The 25,262-nt window shown below is 40.0% G+C and overlaps 1 protein-coding gene across 1 annotated transcript; it reads left to right on the plus strand.

The window, feature by feature from the left end:
* The first annotated feature begins 217 nt into the window (after window positions 1-217).
* LOC146461468 (uncharacterized) lies at window positions 218-21,678 on the plus strand. The gene is made up of 22 exons (XM_085086815.1): window positions 218-568; window positions 2,519-2,581; window positions 3,069-3,368; window positions 6,060-8,101; window positions 10,053-10,214; window positions 10,865-11,177; window positions 11,832-11,983; window positions 12,547-12,715; window positions 12,823-12,924; window positions 13,736-13,933; window positions 14,445-14,531; window positions 14,790-14,952; window positions 15,669-15,835; window positions 16,464-16,691; window positions 16,885-17,046; window positions 17,155-17,346; window positions 17,569-17,804; window positions 18,268-18,431; window positions 19,352-19,414; window positions 20,035-20,070; window positions 20,204-20,758; window positions 21,455-21,678. Exons 1-22 carry the CDS (start codon window positions 515-517, stop codon window positions 21,676-21,678), a joined length of 5,832 nt encoding a protein of 1,943 aa, XP_084942941.1. The 5' UTR covers window positions 218-514.
* The last annotated feature ends 3,584 nt before the right edge of the window (window positions 21,679-25,262 follow it).

Consider the following 25,262-nt stretch of genomic DNA (forward strand, 5'->3'; position numbering starts at 1 on the left):
TCATTTTTTATTTAATCCCGTTATTCATTATTCATTATGCAGCTTCCACCCCCGATAGAGTGGGCCATTTACTATAGGACATTATAATTGGTTTTACACTAATTACCACCATTCAGCTGAAATTTTCCATGACAACTATCACACAACAACTCCGACGTGAGGCCCGACAGAAACGCGTGCGCTGATTGGTTAATTGGTCTTCGACTTCCGACTTCTCATGAAATCAAACACTGGAACCTCAGAGAGTCGGTGACTTTTTCTTGCGGGATAGCGAAGCAAAATGAGACATTTCTCTTGCTTTTGCCGAAATTTGACGTTTACCTGTGCAAACTAATGAAACGAATGTGGTTTTAGGATTAAGGGAACATTTTTTCCGTCTAAAAACCACGTCCGAGTGAGCAAATTTTGCCGTTTAATGATGGCTGTTGATGGGAATGGCGGTCAAATGGAAGATGCACATGAAGGAACAACTTGACAACTTCATTGACAAAGTTTGAAGTTAAGTAATACAAGGATGTCCACTACTTCTTCCAGCGAACATTCGGTAGAAATCACAGAGGACAATTTGGTAAGTATACGATAATTCTGTAGATGGTAATCTAGCATTGTCGATTCCATCAGGATCCAATAATCAGCTGCAGTAGAGTAGTCAGCCATCTCAATAATAAAATGTTTTGTGGCAGTAGGTAACAGAAGTAACAGACAGAAAGAGATAAGTCCAAAAAGGGTCTTGAGGCGGCAAAGCACCGGCTACCGGTACATTTTGAGAGGGTTACATTATATGATCTTATTAAGCTTAAGCTTATTTCATCCTCAATGACTGTCTCAATTTCAAAACACGACCATTTTCTTGTGTTAAAACACCGTACATGTTTTATATCGTGTGTATCGTTTGCAAATTATTTTAGCAATGGCAAAACAGACAACACTAATTAATAAAGAAACATGCCCCTCTTTGTTAGGACTTGATAAGTTACATCTGTTGTATCTGCCGCAGAGAAAACACATTGCTTTTCTGCTGCATAAATAATATATAACAACAGAAGTGGATGCTTTCACTGCTACATAAACTTAAGCTTACATATGGCATCCATAGGCAGTCTCTGCACTAGCTGACTGTTAAGACTAATTTAGACAGTGCAACTAAGCGTATGTTTTATGCATCGTGCTCAGATTACATGAACATCGTTTCATATCAATGAAACCTACAACTTGACTACCTATTGTGCATGGCACATATAATGTTGTGGGATCTTGAAAAATGGTTGAGAAAGCAGCATTTAATGGATCGTGATTTTCAAAAAGATCACAATACATTTTAATTTGTAAAACATGTTTTGATGTAACTCACAACTTCGTCAGTTTTTCAAATACTTTTTTTATCTGGCGAACATGTGAGTCAAATATGAAACATGTTTTACAAATGAAAAAGTATCGTGATCTTTTTAAAATTTTGGAACATGTTCTGAAAGCCGACAACAATGGGAATCATAGGTGCAGAGGTTGTCGACTGATGAGAATTAGATGGATGTCTGCGTGATGTGAGCATTACATGCTACAGAAGTTGCATGTGATAAAACTGAGTAAAGCCTCTTCAGATAATTATTATTCCTTTTACCAACCTCAAGGGGTGTTGACGAAACCTGTATGGAAGTAGAGTAAAAGCATTTTCAATTTCTTGAAGAGTAAGATTACAAGTGATTGGTGCATATTCAATAACATTTTTGTGACCCCAAGCCGACAGAAGTACTGTATGCATTAAAGACTTGCCACCACTGGCAAATCGAGCAGCTATAAACATGACTTTGCCTAGGTGATATGAGCATCCCAATCAGCCAAGTTAATTTATATATTCCTGAGGTAACTCCCTGTCTGTACATATAATATGTACATGTAGGTCACAATCATTCAGGTTTAAGTCATCCTGGCAGACTCAGCTGTAAACACATCTATAAGCTGTGCAGCTCAAGCTCCAGTACATGTAGATTCATTATCACAACTGATAATAATAACAAATTCTGAGGAAGGTTCTTTGAATTAAGTGAACTCTTTAGTGGTCCTGAGGACCATGGTTTGGCCCTGGTGCTAAAGTGAACAAACAGAAAAGCAAGCAATCAAGAATAGCAATAATAATAATTACAGTTCATTTCTATAGCGCTTTTTCCTCAGAAGTAATAATAATAATAATAATAATAATAATAATAATAGTAACAAATATCATTAGTCAGGAGGCAACCTCACCCTCAGGTGGTTTTCAGGCTGGTCCTGAGTAAAAATTATAAATAAACAGTAGGTAAAAAATCACTTTACATTGTTTTAAAAAAAGTATATCAAATCAAGCCTAACTGAAAACAACCAATAATAGTGATTATAACAGTTCTCTAAAAAAAGCTGTATTCTACATAGAAATGTTTTAAGGTTGTTCTTGAAACCATCAAGTGAGGTTTTAAATCAAGTGGCAACTGATAAGTAGGCATTCCATCTAATCACATTTTAAAACAAATAATTTATCTTTCAGGAAACCTTATTGATAGAAGATGAAGGACTTTTGGATTTCTTTAATGCATTCCTAACATTACCAGTAAGTTCCTCACAAACATGTACTGACTCATAATAATCCACATAATTTATATGCTGGACTGACATGCCCTTTGGCCCACCTAGCAGGTGCATGAAAATTACATGTATGGGGAGTGAGAAAGAGCCGTGCGTGCAAGGTAGGGAGAGGTTGTGGGCCGATCCCCTTGTGTGCCTCCCTCCCTCATGCACCCCGCTCTTTCTTGCGCCCTATATTTTTCACATGCCTGTTACACAGGCTACATGTCCTTGCATCACACTAAATACAGTTGTTTCTCCAGTCATTTGTTACGGAATTGAAAAAAAAAACGTGAGAAGTTACATGCACTCACTAAGTATTAGCCTGGACACAATATTTACATGTAAGTTAAATGCACTGATACCCCCCCCCCCCCTGGAATTTCCAATCCCTTCTGGTGGTGGGGGTGGGAAAAGATGGATAACTATACAGAGAGCTTATTTCACTGACAGTTAATTAAATGTTGTTACAGTGCTTTGCAGAGCGTCTCTTCTACAACAGAGAGATTGAATTGTTTGAGGAATTCACTCAGAAGCTAGCTGATGATGTGGGCAAAGGAGATGCAAAGGCAGCATCGCAGCTGCGTCAGTTTACACACTTCAAAGGAACTATATACAATGTGGCCGATAATCAGTCCCGCATCGGTTATTATGTTACTGTACTCGAGAAAGTGCAAGGCCTGGAATTTGTGAAGAAACACAGACTGCCTTTGTTTTTACGGAGTGAGCTGTATGCTGAATATAAACTGTCGAAACACCTGTCTGCAGTCCAGGTATGTGTATTATGCACTAAGAGCACTTTTATGAATTTTTGAAGGGAAGTGGCATGGCCGAGCAGTTAGGGCACCAGATTTGTAATCCAGATTAATATATAATAGCCCGAGTTCAATTTTTCGGCTGCGCTTGTACAGGTAAATAGTCAACTGGTCTGCCTTCTAGCAGCTGAGATATTTAACCTGTTCAGTTGACTTGGGATGATTTGTTTCAGATCATTTGAGTGGAGTGCTTGAAAAATAAAAATAGCTTGGTAATTAGCTAAGCATACCTCCAATATAAACAAAGCATTTACATGTCTACAACATTTACATTTTTTTAGAGCTGTAAAGTCTTCATTTATTTACTAAGGGTAGCACAAAGTAGCGTTTATAAAAACACTAACAAGCAAGAGTTTTTAAAAGCTTTAAGTCTGCCCGACTTCCTCATAATTTCCTTTGTAAGTTGATACAGTCAGGGGTGGAAACAGGAGTTAAGGAGGAAGAACAATGAGTAAAACAGCTTGTGTGAGGCAGCGAGAAGGGGCAGAAATAGGGGGAATTAGATCATACATTATAATGTTATGGTTTTGTTGTGCAATATTTGCAACAGAAAAAGTGCAAAGAAATAGGAGACTGATGCATCTTAGGAAGGGGCGAAAACCAGCAGGAAAGGAAAGGGTGTAGGGTGAGGGGGGATCTGAGCCAACTCCCCCCCCCCCTCCCTCTCATGTGTAATTACTGTGTGAAGTTTAAAAAATGTAGAAAACATTTCCCACATGATTGTTTGAAAGAAATTCAAAAGAATACACTGGGCAATCACAGCTTAATTTCAGATCATTTTCCTTGAGTATTATTTATTTATTTAGCTGTTCCACCTATTTCTATGGTTATTTCGTTATTTCCAAGACCTAATAAGTTTTAAGAATCACAAAACTCTGAACAACATTTTGTGGTAAGCTTACAGGGGTGTACGTGTATATAAATTATTTATATACACGTACACCCCTGTAAGCTTACCACAAAATGTTGTTCAGAGTTTTGTGATTCTTAAAACTTTCGCTAAAGGGAAAGGACTTTTAACTTCTTATATTGCCCTCTACATGCCCTCAATATACATGCACTACACTAGAGCAGCCACTTATTTCAAATCTTATTGAAAGCCCTGCCAGGATATGAGGACTTGGGAAAGAAATTACGTATTTATTTGATTAACTGCCCTGGGTGCTTATTTAATTTTGGGCCCATGAGGGTGGGCGCTTATTACTTTTTCAACATTTTCAGCAAGCGAGGACATTTTTAGAGAATAACAAAACAAGGGATAACCAGTTTATTTCTCTTTCTCTCTCTCTCATCAGTCATTTATATACACGTACACCCCTGTAAGCTTACCACAAAATGTTGTTCAAAGTTTTGTGATTCTTAAAACTTTCGCTAAAGGGAAAAATGTTGTTACTTTTTCAACATTTTCAGCAAGCGAGGGGATTTTTAGAGAATAACAAAACAAGGGATAACAAGTTTATTTCTCTTCAACAAGACAAAACAAAGTGCAAAAGCTAACATGAAGAAGCCATAAACAATCATGTTCATTGACTACCATATCTAAAACCAATTTTGGAACGCAACTGACGCTCCTCTTACTTCACACTGGACTAGGGCTTTCAGGGTGGGCAGTTATTCAAGGTGGGCGCTAATTCGAGGTGGGCGCTTATTCAAAGGTGGGCGGTTAATAGAATAAATACAGTATGCATCCCCAGCAGCAGCTATTTAGCCCATCAGTCTGTTGCTGCAGGTGACTCTTGACAAGCTTGGTCGTTCGTTTAATTTGTTGAATCATACATAACCTGCTGTATGCAAGCTCTCTTGAATTGTCTGTTGAATAACTATCATAGAGAATGATTTATTATTCAGTAAATGACACAGGCATGGAAAAAAATCTGAGTGCTCCTATCAGGAGTCGAACCTAAGACCTTCCGATTACTAGTTCGGATGCTCTACCACTGAGCTACAGGAGACTCGTGGGAGCTAAGGCCATTAAACTAGCTTCATGGGACAATGCTCAATGGAATAACGTGATGGTATGAACCTACACATTTAGTTTAATGACCTTAGCTCCCACAAGTCTCCTGTAGCTCAGTTGTAGTGCATCCAAACTAGTAATCGGAAGTTTACAAGTCAAGAATAACTTCTTCTTATATAGAAGAAAGAATCTCAGAATATGACCAGCTCCCAGTTGGCTTGATAGCTCAGTTGGTAGGGCACTGCACCAGCATCACAGAGGTCATGGGTTCGAATCCCGTTCAAGCCTGAATTTTTTTCAGGGTTTTTCTTTTTTCCAACAATCCGGTTGCGTACAGCTACATAGATAACTGCAAGATTCTCTCTTCCATTTAGGAAGAACGTTTTCTTATTTCTCTCGCTGTGTTGAAGGATTACAACCCTGTAATTTCTATCAATATAGCTTTTTGTTCTGTATATTCACTTATTTGTTTACTACTTATTTAAGTTTTATTTTAGTTGCTGCTGTTGCTTTGTACACTTTGTTAATAATGTCAATTTGTAAACACCAAAATTTATTTGCATTTTAGTTTAAGATAGTCATACCTACCCACCTTGACTAGCTTTAGCTATTTGCGGGTAGGTACATGTATAATTATACCTAACTTGTAACTCTCTGTTTTTCAATAAAGTGTTGTTGTTTGTTTGTTGTAGGAGTCATTTTTCCGCGATCTGGACTCGGATGAAGATGAAGACAGTGGTGTTGAGGAACCTGCCGTCCTCCGCCCCATGACTCGGAGACGGAGTGTAGTCAGTTTCAATCTCAGTCCTTCCTTAGGAGACGCCCAATCCACAGACGGCGAAGGCGACAGTGAGGACGAAGAACATTTTTACTTACCGACCCATGTTCGTTCAATTGAAGAAACATTTGATGCATGGCAGCAGTCCTTCAAGCGTCCAGAAAGCCACGCCAGTATGTTCAGTTCTGGTGCCAGCTCGCCGTATCCGAATACTCCGCAAATTAGAGAAGAAGAAGAACATGACCTTGACACTCAGTCAACTTCGAGTGACTACAGTGCACAGGAGAGCGACACCACTGTGTCAAACCATGCCAGACCAGCTTCACGCTTGAGCTATATGAGCGATATTTCAAATTCTGAGAAGACATTGAGTGCGGAGGTTAGGTCTAGGGTCAGCACAGCTAGTAGTGTTTCTTTCCCGCAAGAAACTGCAAGTCAAACTGGCTCCACCCATGAAGAGTTGAATGTCGAGTATGAGGACAAGAGTGTGAAGTCTTTTGGCGCGGATGAAATGACGCGAAGTTTATCTTCAGCAGTGAGTTTTATCTCGGAGCATGGGCAAATAACACAGAGCTCTACTCCTGCGGGAAACTTTGGCGATGAACCGGTACAAAGCGAAGATGATAGTTCCATTACTAGCAAGGAAACAAAAACCGTTTTAGACACAGAACCAATCGCTAAAAATGTTAACAAAGAAGAAAGTGTTTTGATCGTAAGGATAGAGACTGAGCAAAATCTGAATTTGTCTGGTCTTGAGAAAGAAATGGATAAGAATGAGTCGGTTTTAGTAAAAGACAAGATTGCCTCAAGGAAAGAAACTACGGAAAATGCGTCAATCACAGGGACAGAGTCCGAACAAGATGTGAGTGCCCCTCGTATTGAATTGAGTGGAGAGCTTCTGTCCCATGTCGATGAGAAACGCGTTGAGGATAATTATGAAGTTAGAACTGAGGCATCTGATGAACGATTGAAAATACCAAGTATTGTTAAAACTGTGTGCACTGATGATGTAGAGGGGCACGGATCCTCTGTAGATTCTTATTCTGAAGCACACTCTCGTAACGAAGGGAACAGTGAATCATTTCCCGCTGAAGTAGATAGCGAAGATATGCCTGAGACAAGGGAAGACTTTTTTAACTTAGAAGAAAAGTTACCTCCTTTGGACGTTGAAAATTCAACGGTGGATGAGGAAACTGGTGGGCGTGATGAAGGAGAGTCGCTGAAAGATGAAGAAAAGCCAGGTGGTTTAGATGAAGCAGATTGCTTACATTGCCAAAGTATTCCTAAACGTAAGGTGGCGATTCCTGTTGAGAGCACAGTTGGCATTGTAGGAAGCGAAGATCCGGCAGAGTCCAAGTTTTTAGGACCAGACTTTGAAACTACCAAGGCAGCCTTCTCTGATCACCACAGTGAACAGAAGAGTACGGAAAACGAGAGTGTAGTTGACGAGCAGACATCAGTGGAATTGGATGGTAATTCTGAACTTGAACCTCAACAGAGCACATCTGTAGTATCTGAAAGTGGGCAAGAAAACAACTCCGCCGAACCACAAGTTTTACAGAAAGAGCCTGAACCACAGGACTACCAGGAAGACGCAGAATCCGAAATACAGGACTCCCAAGATGAATCTGAAGAGAAAAACCAAGATGATGACGATGAAGGGGGTTACACCACGGAGGCAAGCGCCACAACACTGCAAGGAATCCGCGGCGTATTTGGACGTAGACTAACAAGATGTAGCACAGCAGCAACGTCAGTGGGTTTTGATTGTGAAGATGAATCTTCTTTGAGCGAGGATGGGTTCGATGCAGAAGAGAGACCATACGACTTGGCAACCAAGCAGGCATGTGATGCCTTTAAAGAGTTTCTTTTGGAGACGAGTGGGGAGAATCTCTTGCAGTTTTGGTTGGAAGTCGAGACTGGAAGATTGTTGGATGACGAGAATGAAAAAAACAGGTGTGTATACTGTACATGCGCATTAAGGACGGTGCCTACTTTGGCTACTGCGCATACGTTCTGCGCATTTCGCTATGGTCTCGAAAAGTCGGGTTTCTATCGGCGGTGCCTGCTAAAAGGGAGATATTTTTGCGCGGTTTATAACTACGCGGGAAAAGCAGATCTTTGCAAGGGGAATCCGAAATGAAAATTAGGGATAACCATGCATTTGCCAGGGACAATTAAGCTTCAATTTTGGGAAAAATACCATACATTGTTTTGTATTTTGGCGCCTTTTGGAATTATTGTTGCTTTATTATCTATAAAAAACGTATTGTTACCGCCAATTTTCTTTCTGGATTTCAAAAGCCCTTGCTTTTCCAGCATAGTCACAGACATACAATTGCGTAAACTAAAATATAAACGGAAGAAGCGCTGAGAAAAAACCTAAAAGAAACTTTAAAGCTGATATGTGATTTGGTACGGTGGCCCAAAAGTATCACGGCAATTTCAACTTCATTGTGGGTTATCACCCAGATGGTAATGGTCCTCAAGAATCAAGGCGACTATTTCCGGTTTTTAGACAGGTTGAAAAAAAATCGCCGTGGTGAAATTGAAATTGCCGTGAACGAAGTTCCAAATTGCCGTGCTGAAATTGAAATTGCTGTGATAAAATTGAAATTGCCGTGAACGAAGTTGAAATTGCCGAGGTGAAATTAAAATTGCCGTGCTGAAATTGAAATTGCCGTGATAAAATTGAAATTGCCGTGAACGAAGTTGAAATTGCCGAGGTGAAATTAAAATTGCCGTGAATGAAGTTGAAATTGAAATTGCCTTGAACGAAGTTGAAATTGCCGAGGTGAAATTAAAATTGCCGTGAACGATGTTGAAATTCCGAGGTGAAATTAAAATTGCCGTGAACGAAGTTGAAATTGCCGAGGTGAAATTGAAATTGCCGTGAACGAAGTTGAAATTGCCGTGTTGAAATTGGAATTGCCGTGAACGAAGTTGAAATTGCCGTGAACGAAGTTGAAATTGCCGAGGTGAAATTGAAATTGCCGTGAACGAAGTTGAAATTCCGAGGTGAAATTAAAATTGCCGTGAACGAAGTTGAAATTGCCGAGGTGAAATTGAAATTGCCGTGAACGAAGTTGAAATTGCCGTGTTGAAATTGAAATTGCCGTGAACGAAGTTGAAATTGCCGAGGTGAAATTGAAATTGCCGTGAACGAAGTTGAAATTGCCGTGTTGCAATTGAAATTGCCGTGATGAAATTGAAATTGCCGTGACACTTTTGGGCCACCGTAGATTTGGCCTCCTCGAACTATGTATGAATTATATTATGGCATGGCGCTAAGATAACGACGATCACATGGCATAAAGTCGACATAGCCAAAAAGTACGCTAAAAGATACGCCAGGAGATTTAATATTATTCGTAGTCATAAGTAAGTTTAGTCTTAAGAGATTTCTTAAAAGAACAAACAGGACTTGAGTTGACGATTTCATTGTCAAGCGAATTATAAAACTTGGGTCCTTGGAAAAAGAAAACATTTCTAGAGGTATTTTACAATCACGAGTAACAATAACATTAAAAATGCACTAATTATTAAAAAATAATAATAAAAAATAAATAGAACTATGCGCATGAACACAGTACTGTAAATCACTTTTCCACACGTTTGAAATTTCCATAGTTCAGTGAAATTAAACATTGACTACATGTTCAAGGGAAAAGTTGATCGAGCTCGCCATCTAATTTGTTTTTGTCAGCGCCAAAGAAGTTTGACCTCCGCTGTCATAAAAACGGGTTCTTGGAACGAGATTGTTGTAGTCACTTTCCTTGGTACTGAGCTCCAAATCATGCTCCAGTAAGGTCGTCCACACACTATGTTTTCATCTTCTTTAGATACTTTATTGCCAGACCATTGGAGTTAATTGGTTAAAACTGGCTCCTTGCCTTTCCTCTTGCAGGTTGGTGCAGAGTGTACGCGACAGGTTTTGCAAAAGTGGAGGGATCTACGAGTTTTCCGCTGCAACTAAAACGAGATTAAAGATTGTAGATGCGTCGAAGATAACTTATAACAGCTTGTTTGTTATTCAGCCTGACGTCCTTGAACCTCTGTTAAGTTACTGGTAAGTTCTGAAGTAATACGGACAGTCATATCGGCTTCAACAAACCATGTTATCAGGCAGTATGGTAATTTCGATGGGTTTTGCAGATTTAGTGCGTTTAATTTAATTATTAATCATAATTATAACAAAATTCTCGAATCTAATTGGCTATCAGCAGCCATGATTTGAGCATTTTTAGGACAGTGTACGCGTCATGCCTGGTGAAATTGGACAATACGAGTCATTTGCGCGCGCTGTAATTAAATCGACGTCGAAACTTAATTCAACTGTTGTCCTGTATTTATTTACCAAAAAGATAAACTGTTTTTTTTTTTTTTTTTTTTTTTTAATTTTGTTAGAGTTATCATTAATTGGTAACAGGACTTCGTGTCGTCCAATTCTGTCTGTAATCATACTCATGATTAAACAAATGCGGTCGTCCGATTTTGTTTATCACTCGTATGATTACAGGCCGAATCAGACTCCACTCAGTCCTATTACCATGAAACTACGGTGTCCTCCACGCATTTTTTCCTTTTTAAGTCGCAATATTCAAGTTTTCTCCAATTAATTTACATTTAGCGAGAAAGGAAAACCATTAGACAAGAAGAACAGGAACCTTTTAATTCATCGTTTCACTGCTTCACTCACGGCTCTATTTCACTCCACAGGTGTATTCGGTTTACTATGCATCAGCAACGTTCTCATTTCCATGACCTGGAATACAATAGGCTTACAAAAGAAAGACCGAAATCATGCGTCAAACGAGAGAACGCACTTTCAAACTTACCTCAAGTTCCTGCCCACACTGGTCTGGCCCAGGTTCTCCCATGCAGACCAGTTGCCAGGCCCCTAAGCAGTACTGCCAAACCGAGCACTTGGCACCAGACTTCTCGGCCTCAATTGCGCGCCAAATCTGCGCATCCTCGGCTTCTTCAGTCTCAGAAGTATATGCATACTAACGCAAGTACACAGCAACTGGAGGTGTGTTACAATAAGACTAACAAAAAGCTGTTCAGTCTAGCTTTTTGGTTGGCGCATAACTGATTAGAAATGAGGACAGTTAAGGCTGGTTTTCACTAGGACATAAGCATAAGCACAAGCATAAAGATAAGCAAGTGCGAACACAAGCTACATAAGCATCAGGACCGACGCATGCGCAGAAAACGATTTCTTAACAGAGTTCTCGATACCAGCTCCCTTCGATGTTTTAGCAGGATGGTGAACGAAACGGTTGACTGCCTTTTGCTTGTACTTTTGTCGCCCCTGGTCTCATAAGTGAAAACTTCGACATAAGCATAAGCACAAAAAGAACAAACATGTTCGTTCATCTTATGCTTATGTCGCAGGTGTTCTCAATTGCGTAAGCAGCGTTTGTGCTTCTGCTTCTGCTTATGTCATAGTGAAAACCAGGCTTTAGGCAAAATATGAATAAGGACAACATATCTGCATTGAAAAAAGACAAGAAAAGAAAAACGTGATTGAGTGGAAAACTAGACAGGGAAAACCGAAAATCCCTTCCTTCGGACACACGCCGCTAAAACAAACCCTCCATCCGATCAACTGAACATTATTTATTTCACCAATTTATCGACTATTTCAGTTTATTTCGTTTTGATTGATTGATTTTTTTTTCAGTACATCATTGCCCCCGTAAAGACAGGCTATGGTTTTGAGCAGCCCCCAGGCCCTTCATTTCCTGTTGAGCCTGAGCCAGACTACCTACCCTCCGTTAGGCTTTTTATAAACCCTATTCCCGCCCCTGACGGCAAGATGCAGCGGATGATGAGGTATGCAAAAAAATTGAAGCAGAAGGTACTAGTATATTATGTTCTCTTCCGTCCACTCAGCTTTTTTTCGTTATAAATGAAGGACTGAGAGGATTGCCGTCTTATGTCAAATTTTACGCCAATTTTTCGTTTCGCTCAAAAATGCCTGCATTTTTTCATTTGGCATTCAATTAAACGGAACACCGTTCAGTGTTTTTTTCGTTCCAAAGAGTCTTTTGTTCCGCGTATTTCTTTGTTTTTCTTTCAGTGTTTCGATATTTTGGCCTCGTTTTTCTCCAAAACTAAACGTAAACCAGGGAAACAACACAGAGCGATGTTCTCATGATCCAAACGTTTTTGCAGTTGAAATGAAGTGATTTCATTGATCTATTCTTCATGCTTTTGTCCTGGGAAAGAGAATGTTATCATTCGTTTGTGATGATGCTTACACTGTAACCTTTTCTAAGGATCAACTGCCCCATGCTTTAGCCTGCGACTGTCAAAACGTGTAGCAAACGACCATAAAATCCTGTCAAAAAGCGCAGGTTAACTTTTTTTTTCGTTCCCTGTTTTTCCGTCCTTAGGACTCTACACCGCACGGCTGTTTTTGCCGATGGTTCCACGCCAGCTTCTGTCCGCGAGGAAACTGAACCCAAGTCTGGCGCCATGTTGGATTCGTTAATTCAGGGTCTGATTTATGAGCAGCAGACTGGGAACTACCTGCAAGTGTTTATACAAAAGTCAGGAAACAAGGTATTGCAGACAACAACCTGGATGTAGATTTTAAACGTTCTTCAAGTGTGCTACGGTATTTACATCGTTTTTTATTGTCTGATTCGACTTATTTTCTTGCTGTACAGACATGGATGAACTGCCTCGCCTTCTGGAAATCCCTTCAAGAATATAACGCATATTTCTTCGCTGATTCGCTCAATCCGTCTCTGCTATCAAGAAAGGCACGGGTACGTGAGATGATTGACATTTTATTTTTATTAAATAAGGGCATTTCATAACCTCTCTGTGGAGGCGCACAAGCAGTCGAACCCATGAACTTCCACACTGTGCGGTTGCAGTAGTCAGTTAGGGTGAAGCGATACCAGGTTTTCAAATCGATCCCGAGTACGATTACGGTATTGAGCATTTTTTCGATATAGATATTGTGAGACCATCCTCCATTAGTTTATACTGTGGCCTCATTGTTCAAGGTATTTTCCAGGCCATAAATGAATCAACGAACAGAGAATGCTTAATCTTACTGTGGTGGAGAAGGGACTTCAAACTTCAGACTTCAAAATTCCCTTCTCGACCACGGTATAATCTGCAGGGCTACGATGTTCGAGTGAAGTATTTACAACACATACATAAGCAGGGAAAAAATATTGACTTTTTACAAGAAAACAGTAAAATATGTTTCATGGTTGTCAAAATAATTTCCTCAAATCACAGCATGAATTTTCTGTTCGAAGTGGTCAGGTGAGGGGTATCGAAAGGTATCAGAACAAATTATATTTCTGACGAGTATCGATATTTTTCAGGGAAGCCTCGGCATCGATAATATCGAATATAATATGTCAATATCGGCGCACCGTTACTAATCACTGAGCTACCAGGAGACTCGTGACGCGCTAAGTTTTTAACCAATAACTGTGCACCTCTCCTCTTGTTTATTTGCACAACGGGAAGGGGGGGGGGGGGGGGTTCTTGTCCTACCGACGTGAATATTGTGTGTAAACTTGAAAGAACGTTTCATTGACATTTACGTTCATCCCACAGACAATGTACGCCAATTTTGTGGTGTCAGGCAGTGCTCAAGATGTTCACGTGAGCAGGGACGTTCAAACGCAGGTTCATAAAGAGCTGGAGCCGCCATATGAGGAGCTTTTTGATGCGGTCGAGGAGCACGTTCTTCACTCCTTATTGGAACCCTGGAGCATGCTTGTGTCAGGGGAAAAATCCGAGTACACAGCTCAGGTGAGATTGGAGAAGCTACATGTATGATACTTTAACGGTTTGAAATGTTAAGGAAAGAAGTATTATTTTTCAAGTTTACCCTTGCGCAATCTCAACCTCTTAACCTTGGTTGTCTTCTCTGATTTGAATGAAATTCTCGTGAACTTTGAGAAACCAAACAGTATGTCCTTTCGCTTTCGCTCGTTTGTTTTCTTTCTTCAAATTCGAGCTCCAGTTTTAGAAAGTAGAATGGATATGACGCGTTCACTAGGTCTGTACATTGATTTTACGTGTACAGTAAACTTTAAAGTTAGCCTGCAATACCAGAATTACTTAAAGTCGACCTCGACTTAAACAATCGAGGGTTTGCTTCTAAACAAAAGCGAAGCGGTTTGTTATTTATTCTCATCAACTTCCGTTCTCTTGTGATGTCAATCAACGTAGAAGGGTCGTCTCAAATAACTCTAATCTCGTATCCAGATCTCCCACGGTCAGTATCCTTGTTTGTTTACTGTCATGCGTTTAACCCTAGGTATCTACAGAACAAACACTACGGCATATAGAAATCAAGGTGACAGCCCGGCGAAGACAGAGTATCGTTCATACAAGTAACGGAGGGGTAAGAAGTGATGATGACGACGATAATTGTATTATTTCATTTATGCAGTTTATCATTATAGCAAAGCTTGACCCCTTTCTTTAAGATCTGCTTTTCCCACCGTATCCTCATAAGCCGCGTAAAATACTTGTTGTTAAACCGGAATAAGCATGGCCAAAGTAATAAAAAAAACGTCCCCTTGTTTTGTCGTGCGAGGCGCATCAAGAGCTCGTCACAAGCTTTCTATTTTATTTAATTTTGTTTTTTTTTTTTTTTCAGTTTGGAAATGCTGAAGATGAGCACGAGAAGGAACGAATATCAGTGGAGGAAGCTAACAGTCCGTTCCCCGTACCAAAAGACGGCGTCACATTTGAAGCACTGATTAGAAACAGAGACGAAGTGGAGCATTTTAAAGAATTTCTCAACAAGAAGCACGCCAAAGGTACGAAGGCTGTGTAGTCTTTACTCGTAGGGTTTTGCATTCGATCATTTCACGTTGCTTTTTGCAAATAACGGAAATGTGCCAAGTTCTTTGACGCAATTGAAGAGCGCGATCACAGCTTTTAACCCTTTAACCCCTAATATCAAAGGACAAAATTATTCTCCTATCTTGTCCCCATACTTTTCTTATAAAAGTACTGGAGAGAAGTTATTAAAATATCAAGGAAACTCACCTTGAGTGGTCATATCCTTAATTTCTCATGACCTCAAGGGTTGAATACGCATTGATATTACAAGGAGAAATTTGATGCTGATCACTGTTAGGGCTTTAAGGGTTAAAGAAAGCACTAATTGATGAGGAAATTGGAAACCGCTTGAGATTTAGCTATCCTACTGCACCAAGAGATTCGGGAAGATGAGAGAACGAGAGTACGTTATTGAAAGCATTGACCAGAAATAAGGAAATTACAGGATAGTTAAATACTAGATAATGTGAGATTTTTAAAGCTGATAACATGTTTATCAATGTTTTGGAAGAGCAACAAAATCACAGGAATTTTTTGTTCAAGACTGAAGCTACAAAAATAACTTTTCTCTCGTACGTCGCGTCTCCTCGCGAGTAGCGGTGTTCGCGCGCGTGTTCCACGCGTTCTTCTATCCATAAAAAAAGAGAGGCTACTGGTAGTTTAGAATGGAGCTGTTCTTGTGCATTCACAGGAATCAAGGACCTGATGGCTTGGACAGACATGGAGACATTTCGCCGCGTTCCTCGCTTTATGGAAGGAAAACGCGACAAGAAAGCAAAGGAAATACGGGACAGTTGGCTTGGTAAAAAGTATTTCTTTGGTCCTGACAGCCCGGCCACTAGAGAGGGACGAAACTTGGTAAGTCGAATGTGACAGCGCAACGAAAGGAAAGCTTCTATTCATTGAGGCATTTGCATTACACGGAGGACTTCATTGAATAAGTCCAGACGTGACCTATTTTTAGTGTCACCTTGAATAGCCAAAAGATATATTTGTATCTGTAGAAACGTTGAAATAATGGTTCGGTTTTGTTAAGAACAACCTTACTAGTGAACAGAAACTAGTATTAATTATCTTTGGCTGCGGATGGCTAGGATGGAAATGGATTGCAACTTGAAGAAATTAGCTGGCTTTTCAATTTCTTCCTTTGTATGTCATTTTACTACAACTACCAGAATCCTTCTGGTTTTTGTTTTCTCGTGCTAATTAGAGCTACTGTTCTAAATTTGAATTTGAAAAGGAAAACGAAATGACTTCTGGTAGTTGTAGTAGAATGACGCCATCATGAAAATGGCCTGTATTACAGTTTGTTCTTCGTCCAAGAAATCACTTAATATTTTCCTCCCACTGTTCTAAGAGCAATTTTGTGTTAGAGGAAAGATTCTTTGTCAAATACTTGAGCAGTTTTGACCAAAATACAGGAAAATCAGAGTGAGGATACAACATTCCCTTTTCATCTTACCTCATTAGCTTTCCTTGTTTGTAGATAATGAACCTGAATGGTGGCCGATCAATCAAAGAGCGACCCCAGTCCCCTGTTATACTCGAGAGCCAGAAGTTTGTGCGCGCGCGCATAGAGCGTCGCTGGTTGATGCTGTTCAAACAGACCGCAGAATACCTGGAACGACAGAAACCTCGTGTGGCGGGCGTACCGGAAATGGTGGAGGATATCATGCTTAAGAGAAGACTGCAAAGGAGCGAAGCTGCTTGGAAGGTGAGGATTTTTTGTTTGTTTGCCCGGAAAAAATGAGCGGCCCGTATGCAGCTTGGGGCTTTTACCGTATGTTGGTCGATGAAACCTTAACTAGTGGGGGAGGGGGGAGGGGGGGTAATTAATTTATTCCATGTACACTAGTTAACCATGACGCTTTTTTATGATTTCTTCATTGACTTTTTTCCCTATGTAGATTTTAAACAGCAGATGGGTATCTTCGTCACGTGACGTGGTGGCATTGCGTCAAACTCTTCTCAACCCCGTCAGCTGTAGCGAGTTCACTGCCTTTGTAGCGATGAAAGGTGACACGCTAGAAAGCAACGTTCAGTTCTGGCTTGAAGTGCAAAAGTTCAAGGTAAGGGCCACGAATGATGCACATTGACTTATGTTTTGGTGATTGCGTTACAAATCAGTCACGCTTCTTTCTCGTCGATTTCTTACCGTGATTTCTTACACTCGACAGGATTTGTGTCACGCACACGCACAGCCCGCTCTTATCCACCGTAAAGTGCAAACCATCATCGATTGTTTCTTGAATTCAGCAATCGCCCCTGAACTACAGATTGATATTCCGATTGAGATGGCGGACAAGCTGATGGAGAGATTATCAGGGCGGACGCCATCACTGCACCCCTATGTGTTCAGGGAAGCACAGGTAAGAAGGGCAACCACATGTTTGGAGTGTTCCCGCGCAACATTAGAAGCGTTGGTTTGGCAAAGCAAACGGATTCATGACTCTGTGGTCAGGGGTTTACCCGCGCTCCAAAACTCACCGAAGATCAAAGCAATCACTAAATAAATGCTGAGGGCTTGGAAGGCATGGGGTTAATAAGACCTTCCCTGTGAATCAAATTGTTTTCCCTTCGTTTTCCTACAGATGACCGTGTTTCGAGTTTTGTTTAACCACTGGAAGGAGTTTGTGACGCAGCGGAGTAAAATCCCAGAGGGTGTAAACCCGCGGGAACATTTTGCTGAGCTACTGAGTAGACACAGAGCCGATACCAAGTCCAAGAAGGAAGCCAGCGAGAGGCGACGATTAGCGCGACTTAGCGCCGAAAGAAAGAAGAAAGAAAAGGAAGAAAGGGAAAAGAAACGAATTGAAGACTTGGCCAGGTGAGTAGAGACATTAGAGTCCTGTAACACTGGTCACTGTGTAGCTTAAAGGGACATTTCACGCAGACGTTGCTGTATGTTTGTCAAAACTGCTCAATATTTGACAAAGAACACCTTCTTTAACGTAAAATCGCTCGTAGAGTACCGGGAGAAAAATATCACATGGTTTTCCGAGAAGAATAGACTATAATCTGTTGATAGCGATTTCTCTAAAATACACACGAGGAACTTTTTGATGCAATCCTTTTCCATCCTAGCCATCCATTGACAAAAATGAATGATACTAGTTTATGTGTGTTAGTAGGGTTATTAAACAAACTTGAATCAATATTTGTACGTTTCCAGCGATACAAATATGTTTTTTCGCTATTAAAAGTGACACTAAAACTAGGTGACACTGCACGTTTAACATAGCATTTTGCCGCTGTCTATATCGCTCATCATTGCACATTTTTATTCACAGTTTGTTTAGCATGGAGACATCCTCAATTTTCTACACTGACGAGGACGATTTGCGTTCCTGGTTTTACTCCAAACATCTCGTTGAACTCGAGAGGCAGGAACACATTAAGCGACTTAGAGAACAAGGAATTATCATCCCTGAAGAAGAACTTGTGGAGGAGAAAGGTTTGTTATGTTTTTGTGTCGTTGGTAAATTGTGTATTTAACAACTTCGTTTGGCAGCTGTTTGGTAACATTGTGATATTTCTTTGATTTTTTTTGCATAGTTTTCACATAGTTATCTCATAGTCACTTAATTGTTAGTTAGGTGTGTCCTATTAGCGGATGGATCTCCCTTTGGTTTTCATTCATTCATTCCTTCATTCGTTCGTTCGTTCGTTCCTTCATTCATTCATTCATTCGTTCGTTCTTTCAATCAATCACGCAAGCAAGCAGTCAGTCCGTCAGTCATCAATTATTCATTCATTTATTCATCCATCCATCCATCCATCCATCCATCCATCCATCCATCCATCCATCCATCCATCCATCCATCCATCCATCCATCCATCCATCCATCCATCCATCCATCCATCCATTCATTCATTCATTCATTCATTCATTCATTCATTCATTCATTCATTCATTCATTCATTCATTCATTCATTCATTCATTCATTCATTCATTCATTCATTCATTCATTCATTCAGCACTGCACTGCACTGGTACCACAAATTCATAGGTTCGAATCTCGTTCAAACCTGAAAATGTTCAGCCTTTCTTTGCAAATTGCAAAAATGGTTATGCAACGTAACTTAAAGGGTACTTTTGTGGATATGTGTCGTGGACAATGCATGTATACTAGTAATAATCAAAGATTAGGGAGTGCGTTCGATTATCTCGATTCCAGGTTCTCTCTTCTTTTCCAAGTTGGTGATGATGTCATCCACCTCTGAAAATCTGCAGGGGATGCCAGATACGCGTCCCAGGATCCATTGATTCGTTAATCGTCCCATACAATCTCCACTACAAACGCAATTAGAAGAGCGTTCTTTCTACGGCGAACGCATTGATCACTTTAAAATATGCTTAATATTTCTTGCAGAGGAAACAAAGAGTAGACGATCTCGTGTTTCTATGGCGAAATCTTCCACGCTTGGCAAGAAAGGTAAGACCATTTTGACGAACTCCCCCGTTTTTCGAAGCGCAAAACACGTTCACTGTCTTCTTAAACATCGGGTTTTTTTACTTCACATTCAAAGGGTCTCTTTGTTTATTATCTTTCTACACCTTGAGTGCAAATTTGTTGAGCGGAATGAACATAAAGCTAGAGAGGATTGTTACTGTCGTGTTGTCTGCATTGGTAAAGTTTGGTTTATGGACAAAGCAGAAGACGATCAATATACCTGCCAAAAACAAAAAATGACCCATATTTTCTAAAAAGGACCAAAAACAAGCTAGGAAGTTTTTTTTATTGTCGCCTGTGGCATTTTTACAAATTTTCTGATCCGGCATATTACATCATTATGGGTTAACACGCGACGAATTACGCACATTAAGTTTTCATCAACATCATTGGAAATTCATTTACATCGAAATCAGAAAAACCGGTGAAAGTGTTTTCTTCTAAATATAAATCCAAGTAATCTATTTACGAATTTCCACATTAGTGGCATGATATATATCCTTTGGTGAGGAGGGGGGTGGTGTGGGGGTGAAGTAGTTAAAAGTAGGATTTACTCGGGGTTTTTTATTTATTTATTTGTTTATTTGTTGTTTTTGTTACAGTCCAGGACACATTAAGCGACAAGAAGAGCAGTGAAGGTGAAAATACTTGTTACAAAAACGATTTATTTTCTTTTTTTAATATATCATGTGTTGTGTGTCTGTTTGTTTGTTTGTTTGTTTGTTTGCTTATATAAACCAACACCTTCAATTCTCCAATCATCTCCCTCAGGTTCCTCCAGGCGGCTTCAAGCAAAGCTCCTGAAACGCAATGCAGGTGGTCAGCTGTCTCCCTCCGTTGTCAGGCGCGGTTCTTCGTCTCTGTCGGTACCGCGTCGGAACTCAGCAGTATCACTGGCGCTGTCCCGCAAAGATGACAAAATGAGTACAATAACAGTCGGAAAAGAAGAAAAAAGCCTTGAAAAAGGAGAGGAGAACGACCTCACTTCAAAAGACACCAACATCGAGAAGAAAAGCGACAGGAAAATTTCTGAAATTCAAGTCATTCCACTGCTCTCGCCTGAAACGCCACAGGCTGACCAGGCAAGGAAGCTATTACCACAGCGTTCTCGCAGCTCCAAACGACTGTTATCAAACAAACAGCCACCAAAGTCGGCTGGCAAGAAACGCGTTCCCTTGGACGCCATATCTTGTATCAGTGACTACAGTGTTTTGAGCAACATCGAGTTCGCCCCACGAAAGTCATCGGCTGGTAAACGAGGCCAACAGGAAGGTACTTCTCTACTGACTTCCAAATCACTCAAGGATTTTACAAATTCACCTGAAGGTAAGTGCTTGTTGTTTATCCCGGGTACACATACTACTGGCGTTGAAAACGTATTCCAAAAAAAGAAGCCCGCAAAATGCTGAAAATTGTTTTCAATTGGATCAGAACAATTTCTTTCTTGTCATATATTCTTTCCAAGTACACTGCTCGCCTGATCGTTGCCTATCAGAGATTAAAGATCGATTAAATTTTCTCGGAATGCGATTGCTTTGGATGTCATCACGTGATGTGATAAGTAATAGATCAAACACGACGAAGCGTGTTTCCTCCGATTTCCAAACACCGAGAAGTAGGTTGAAAAAACGAGGCGCAGCCGAGTTTTTTTTAAACGACTTTGAGGTGTTTGGATATCTGATGAAACATACTTTCGAGTGTTTGATATGGCTTCTCAAATGATCAATAATTCTTGGAGAAATTCAAGGCTAAAGTTGGGAAAATTTTATGGTAATTTGGATCAGATATCCAAACCACGGTCACGGTAGTGATTTCCTTTGTCTTCTCTTCATGAATTATTAATGAGTTTGAGAACAATAAATGAAACAGTAATCAGAGTAATGTGGAGAATTTTTAAAAAACCAAAGATGTGTGCTTCGCTGAAATGTTCAAATCTCCCGTGCGTTTGTACTCTTTTACTCGTTAGCAATCAGATCAAATTTCTGCCTTTTTTAAAGTGAAGTTTATTTTAACATTTTCTAGGTGCGCAACTGTCCATGCCGTTACCGCTGGTCAGAATCACCTCAGCTTCGCACCTGGAGAAATCTGATACCGACGGCTCAATTGGCGAGCCATCACCTTTATACTACAAACCACGACCACTGACACAGAGCCTCAGAAAAACACCCATCAGACCTGGTTCACGAAAAAGACTGGGACTGGCTCAAGAAGATATGCAAATTATACCGGATGTAATAGTGAACTGATGCGGTCACGTGACTTGAGTCATTTCGCGCGGTTTCGGACGCTTCACACCGTGTTTAGCCCGTCTAAGCCATGCGCGTTGCATTTTTGTTTATCATCACAATTAAGGTGTTTGTACTTCAGTTTACTGCAGGTTGGCTTCGTTTTTAAGAAATGAAAGTGCGTGCGTAGAACAAAAGTGACGTCAGATGACGAGCTTGAAGTTTTAAATGAGTTTCAGTCTAAGGGAGCTTTCCATTTTTCACAACTGGCCGGCGAGAAGGGCATTTCACGGACGGATGCACCATTTTGAAGGACTGGATTTATGTCAGTCTTTCGAGTTTCTTCATAATGGTATACAGCTATTTCAATTAACGTTGTCGGATCAAAGCTTAAAGCTGAAAGACATCTTCAAAGAGGCTGCCACCTCATCCTTTTGATATCCTAACACTTCTTTCATCCAAATGGCTCCCCATCGTATATCTTCACTGGACGAACGAGGCGTAGCTGATTTTGATGAACTTATTCATAAAAAAATCCACAGAATCTTGAGGTCTTGTCTTACCGCTTTATACTTTGATCCGACAAAGTTAATTAAAATAGCTGTATACCATTTTCTGAATCTGTAATTTCGAAGAATATGTAGAACCCAACCTTCAAATCAATGCACTCCATTTGCAAAGTAGCCGTTTCTCGCCGAATAGTTGTGATCATTGGAAACCGCCCTTTACTGCTCCCCCTAAAAAAGAGCTGGAAAGTAGGTATGAATAGAGAAAATTCGGTGAATTCAGTCGATGAAAATGTAGTTTAATGGCCTACCTGCCACGAGTCTCCCGAAGCTCAGTAGTAGATTTGAAGTAGTAATCAGAAAGTCCCAGGTTCGACTCCTGTTGGGAGGACTCGAATTTTCTTTTTCCGAGTGTGCCTGTCACCGACTGAAAAAAATACATTTATCAAGATTTCATTTGTTTATAGAATGCTTATTTATTTTACAGTTTTATTTATTGCTCATACAGGGCGAAAGCGACAACCAATAAGATTGGAGTTTAAATTTTAAATATAGCAGTGTTCCAGTTTGTTCTAAACGCATTTCTCTAGTGGCCTAAATGCGTTCTTATGAATTAAATTATGTCAATCAAATTTGTTACCTTGGTCCTGCATTCAGTGGTATCGTTCCAGTTTGCATTTGTTATGAACATATTGGCACTAAACTTGGTTTTATTTGTAAATTTCGACTGATCAAGAAACTTTAAAAGTTCAATAAAATACTTCTTCTGGCCTCAAGGAAACTTTCTCGTGTTTGGTTGAGTATTTTTATCCAATCCCTTGCCTCTTATCAGTTTCTTGCGTTATGCTGGTACGTCTCCCTTTTCTAAAGGAAACAATTTTCATGTGGACAAAAAAAGTATTATAACAGTTACGCCGGCGCACGAGTCAATAGAGACCTTGCGCTATATTTAAAGGGGCACTTTCACTGCGCTTTTGCTGTATTTGGGGAAAAACTGCTCAAAATATTTGACAGAGAACCTGTTTTGTGACATGAAATTTCTCTAACAACATCGGGAAGAAAATATTAAGGTATTTCTCGTGGGAAGAAAAAACCATAATCAACTTTTTGCGACTTCTCTAAAATACACAGGAGGAACTTGTAAAAATTGGCCAATTTTTTCAAGTTGCAATCCACTTCCATCCTAGCCATCCGCAGTCAAACATAATTAACAGTAGTTTCTGTGCACTAGTAGGGTTATTGTTAACAAAACGCAACCATTATTTTAACGATTCCATTGAAACAAATACCTTTTTTGGCTGTTCATTGTGACACTGAAAATAGGTGACACTGCATCTTTAAAACAAAAAGATAAGAGGTTTAGTTTCTAAAGAAACTGTGGTGCTGCGTCGGTGGGGAGTAAAACGAATGTTTGGTTTATCAACAGAGTTAGTAACTAAAGGTAAACTGGCCACCGTAAAGAGATTGGAGTGCTGACGTTCGAGCGTTAGCCCTTCGTCAGAGCGATTCCAACTTACTGTGGCCAAATACATTACCTTATCAACTATGTGATGAAACCAAACATTCGTTTATTTGAAAGCAGCTTGGCAATTAGTCCAAGTGGACTCAAACCAAAGAAATTTAGTAAATCTATTTTGTTTATGTTCGGTAGGTTTCGTTAAGAAGCTGAATTTTAACATTTTATAAGGAGCCTATTATTTAGCACAGAAACAACGGCAGAATTTATGGGTGTTTTTTTAATGTTGATTCTCTGAAAAAGCCCTTCTCATTGGTCACCACAAGCCTCATTACCAGTCCTGAATGTGTCGTCACCATGGAAACAATCGAATAGATTCAACTGTCTCCGCTTTACTCGAAAGTCGTGAGAAGACCTGAAAACAAAAGCTGGCTCGCTTTCTTGCAGTTATCTCCATTATCCGTGAGAGACTGGTCGCGGCAAGCTCTGATGATGTCGGCTCTGCTCAAATTTCGGTTGTACGTCATTCACGTGACGTGAACTGATCAACATCCATCTTCAGTGGTGCAAAAAACAGCCAGTACACATATGCTTATAAAGTTTCAACCAAACATGTGTTGGATACTGATATTTGTCGTGTTTTGTTAGAAATGGCAACAACTCGTGAGTGAAAAACAAGTTACTGTCTTATGTAATGCTTAGTCTAACTGATGAACAAGAGTAACGCTAGTACAAGAGATAGAAACACTCAAGTTAAGACCACAAGACTTTATTAAGATAGTTTAAAACACGTTATACGCAGTTGCAAGGACAAGTTTTGTGCTTTTGCTTTCGCATTGCCCTATGCTTTTAAAACGCATAACTCCCGTTTGCGAGCTTGTATTTGCATCGCAGTGAAAAACTGACAAACCGCCGGCCATTTCAGTACAATTAAAATACGAGAAACTGGATATCTCTTGTTAAAAAGACTCCTTAATCTGTTGCCTTGGAAAGCGAATCGTCTGGTACCCGCTGTATTGACAAGCGTCCCTCTTTGACACTTAAACACCACTTGTTGAAATTAAACGTTAAGTTGCGATTGGCTAGGATACCCAATATTAGTGTTCAAATTATGTTTGTGACAGCTTTTGAATTTGCCCCTCCCTGTTATCAAACAAATTAATGCTGATTAAAATCCAACAACCTGTACCCAGCCTATCAAAACTAACCACAGCGAGAGCACATTTACTTGTTATTAATATTCATTAGCGTGGGAATTGGTTTTCGTATTTATTTTAAAATGCCAGCCGCAGCGGCTTGGCAGTTTACATAATTACACCGCTTGTTGTACGAAACATTAGACCGCTAAACCATCCTTGCAAGGAGTCAAAGGTGATTTTTTTTCCCTTGTTCAAACGTGCGTGAAACTTGACTCGGCTGGTACGTCTGTGCTGCAACCAAGACCAGTTACTCATCTTCCATTGGCTTAATCTATCCTTAACATTGAAGTATATTCTATGGGACTTATAACGGTGTGCATTGTGGTTCTAGGAGTCGTGGCCATGTTTGCAACTGCAGCTTTGAGCTGGATTGTATCTTGGTATCCAATGTGAACTGAGTCAACTTCCTACAATAGAAAACTAAAAAAAAAAAAAAGAATACAG

Source organism: Pavona decussata, unplaced genomic scaffold, assembly GCF_977016875.1.
Source record: "Pavona decussata unplaced genomic scaffold, jaPavDecu1.1 SCAFFOLD_198, whole genome shotgun sequence".
Classification (NCBI taxonomy): domain Eukaryota; kingdom Metazoa; phylum Cnidaria; class Anthozoa; order Scleractinia; family Agariciidae; genus Pavona; species Pavona decussata.

Bases quoted from the DNA above. Each gene is read 5' to 3' on its own strand.
- LOC146461468 (XM_085086815.1), top strand. From the start codon at position 515: ATGTCCACTACTTCTTCCAGCGAACATTCGGTAGAAATCACAGAGGAC. The intron at 569-2,518 runs GTAAGTATACGA...TTTATCTTTCAG, and splicing joins AAATCACAGAGGACAATTTG to GAAACCTTATTGATAGAAGA. The intron at 20,759-21,454 runs GTAAGTGCTTGT...AACATTTTCTAG, and splicing joins TTTTACAAATTCACCTGAAG to GTGCGCAACTGTCCATGCCG.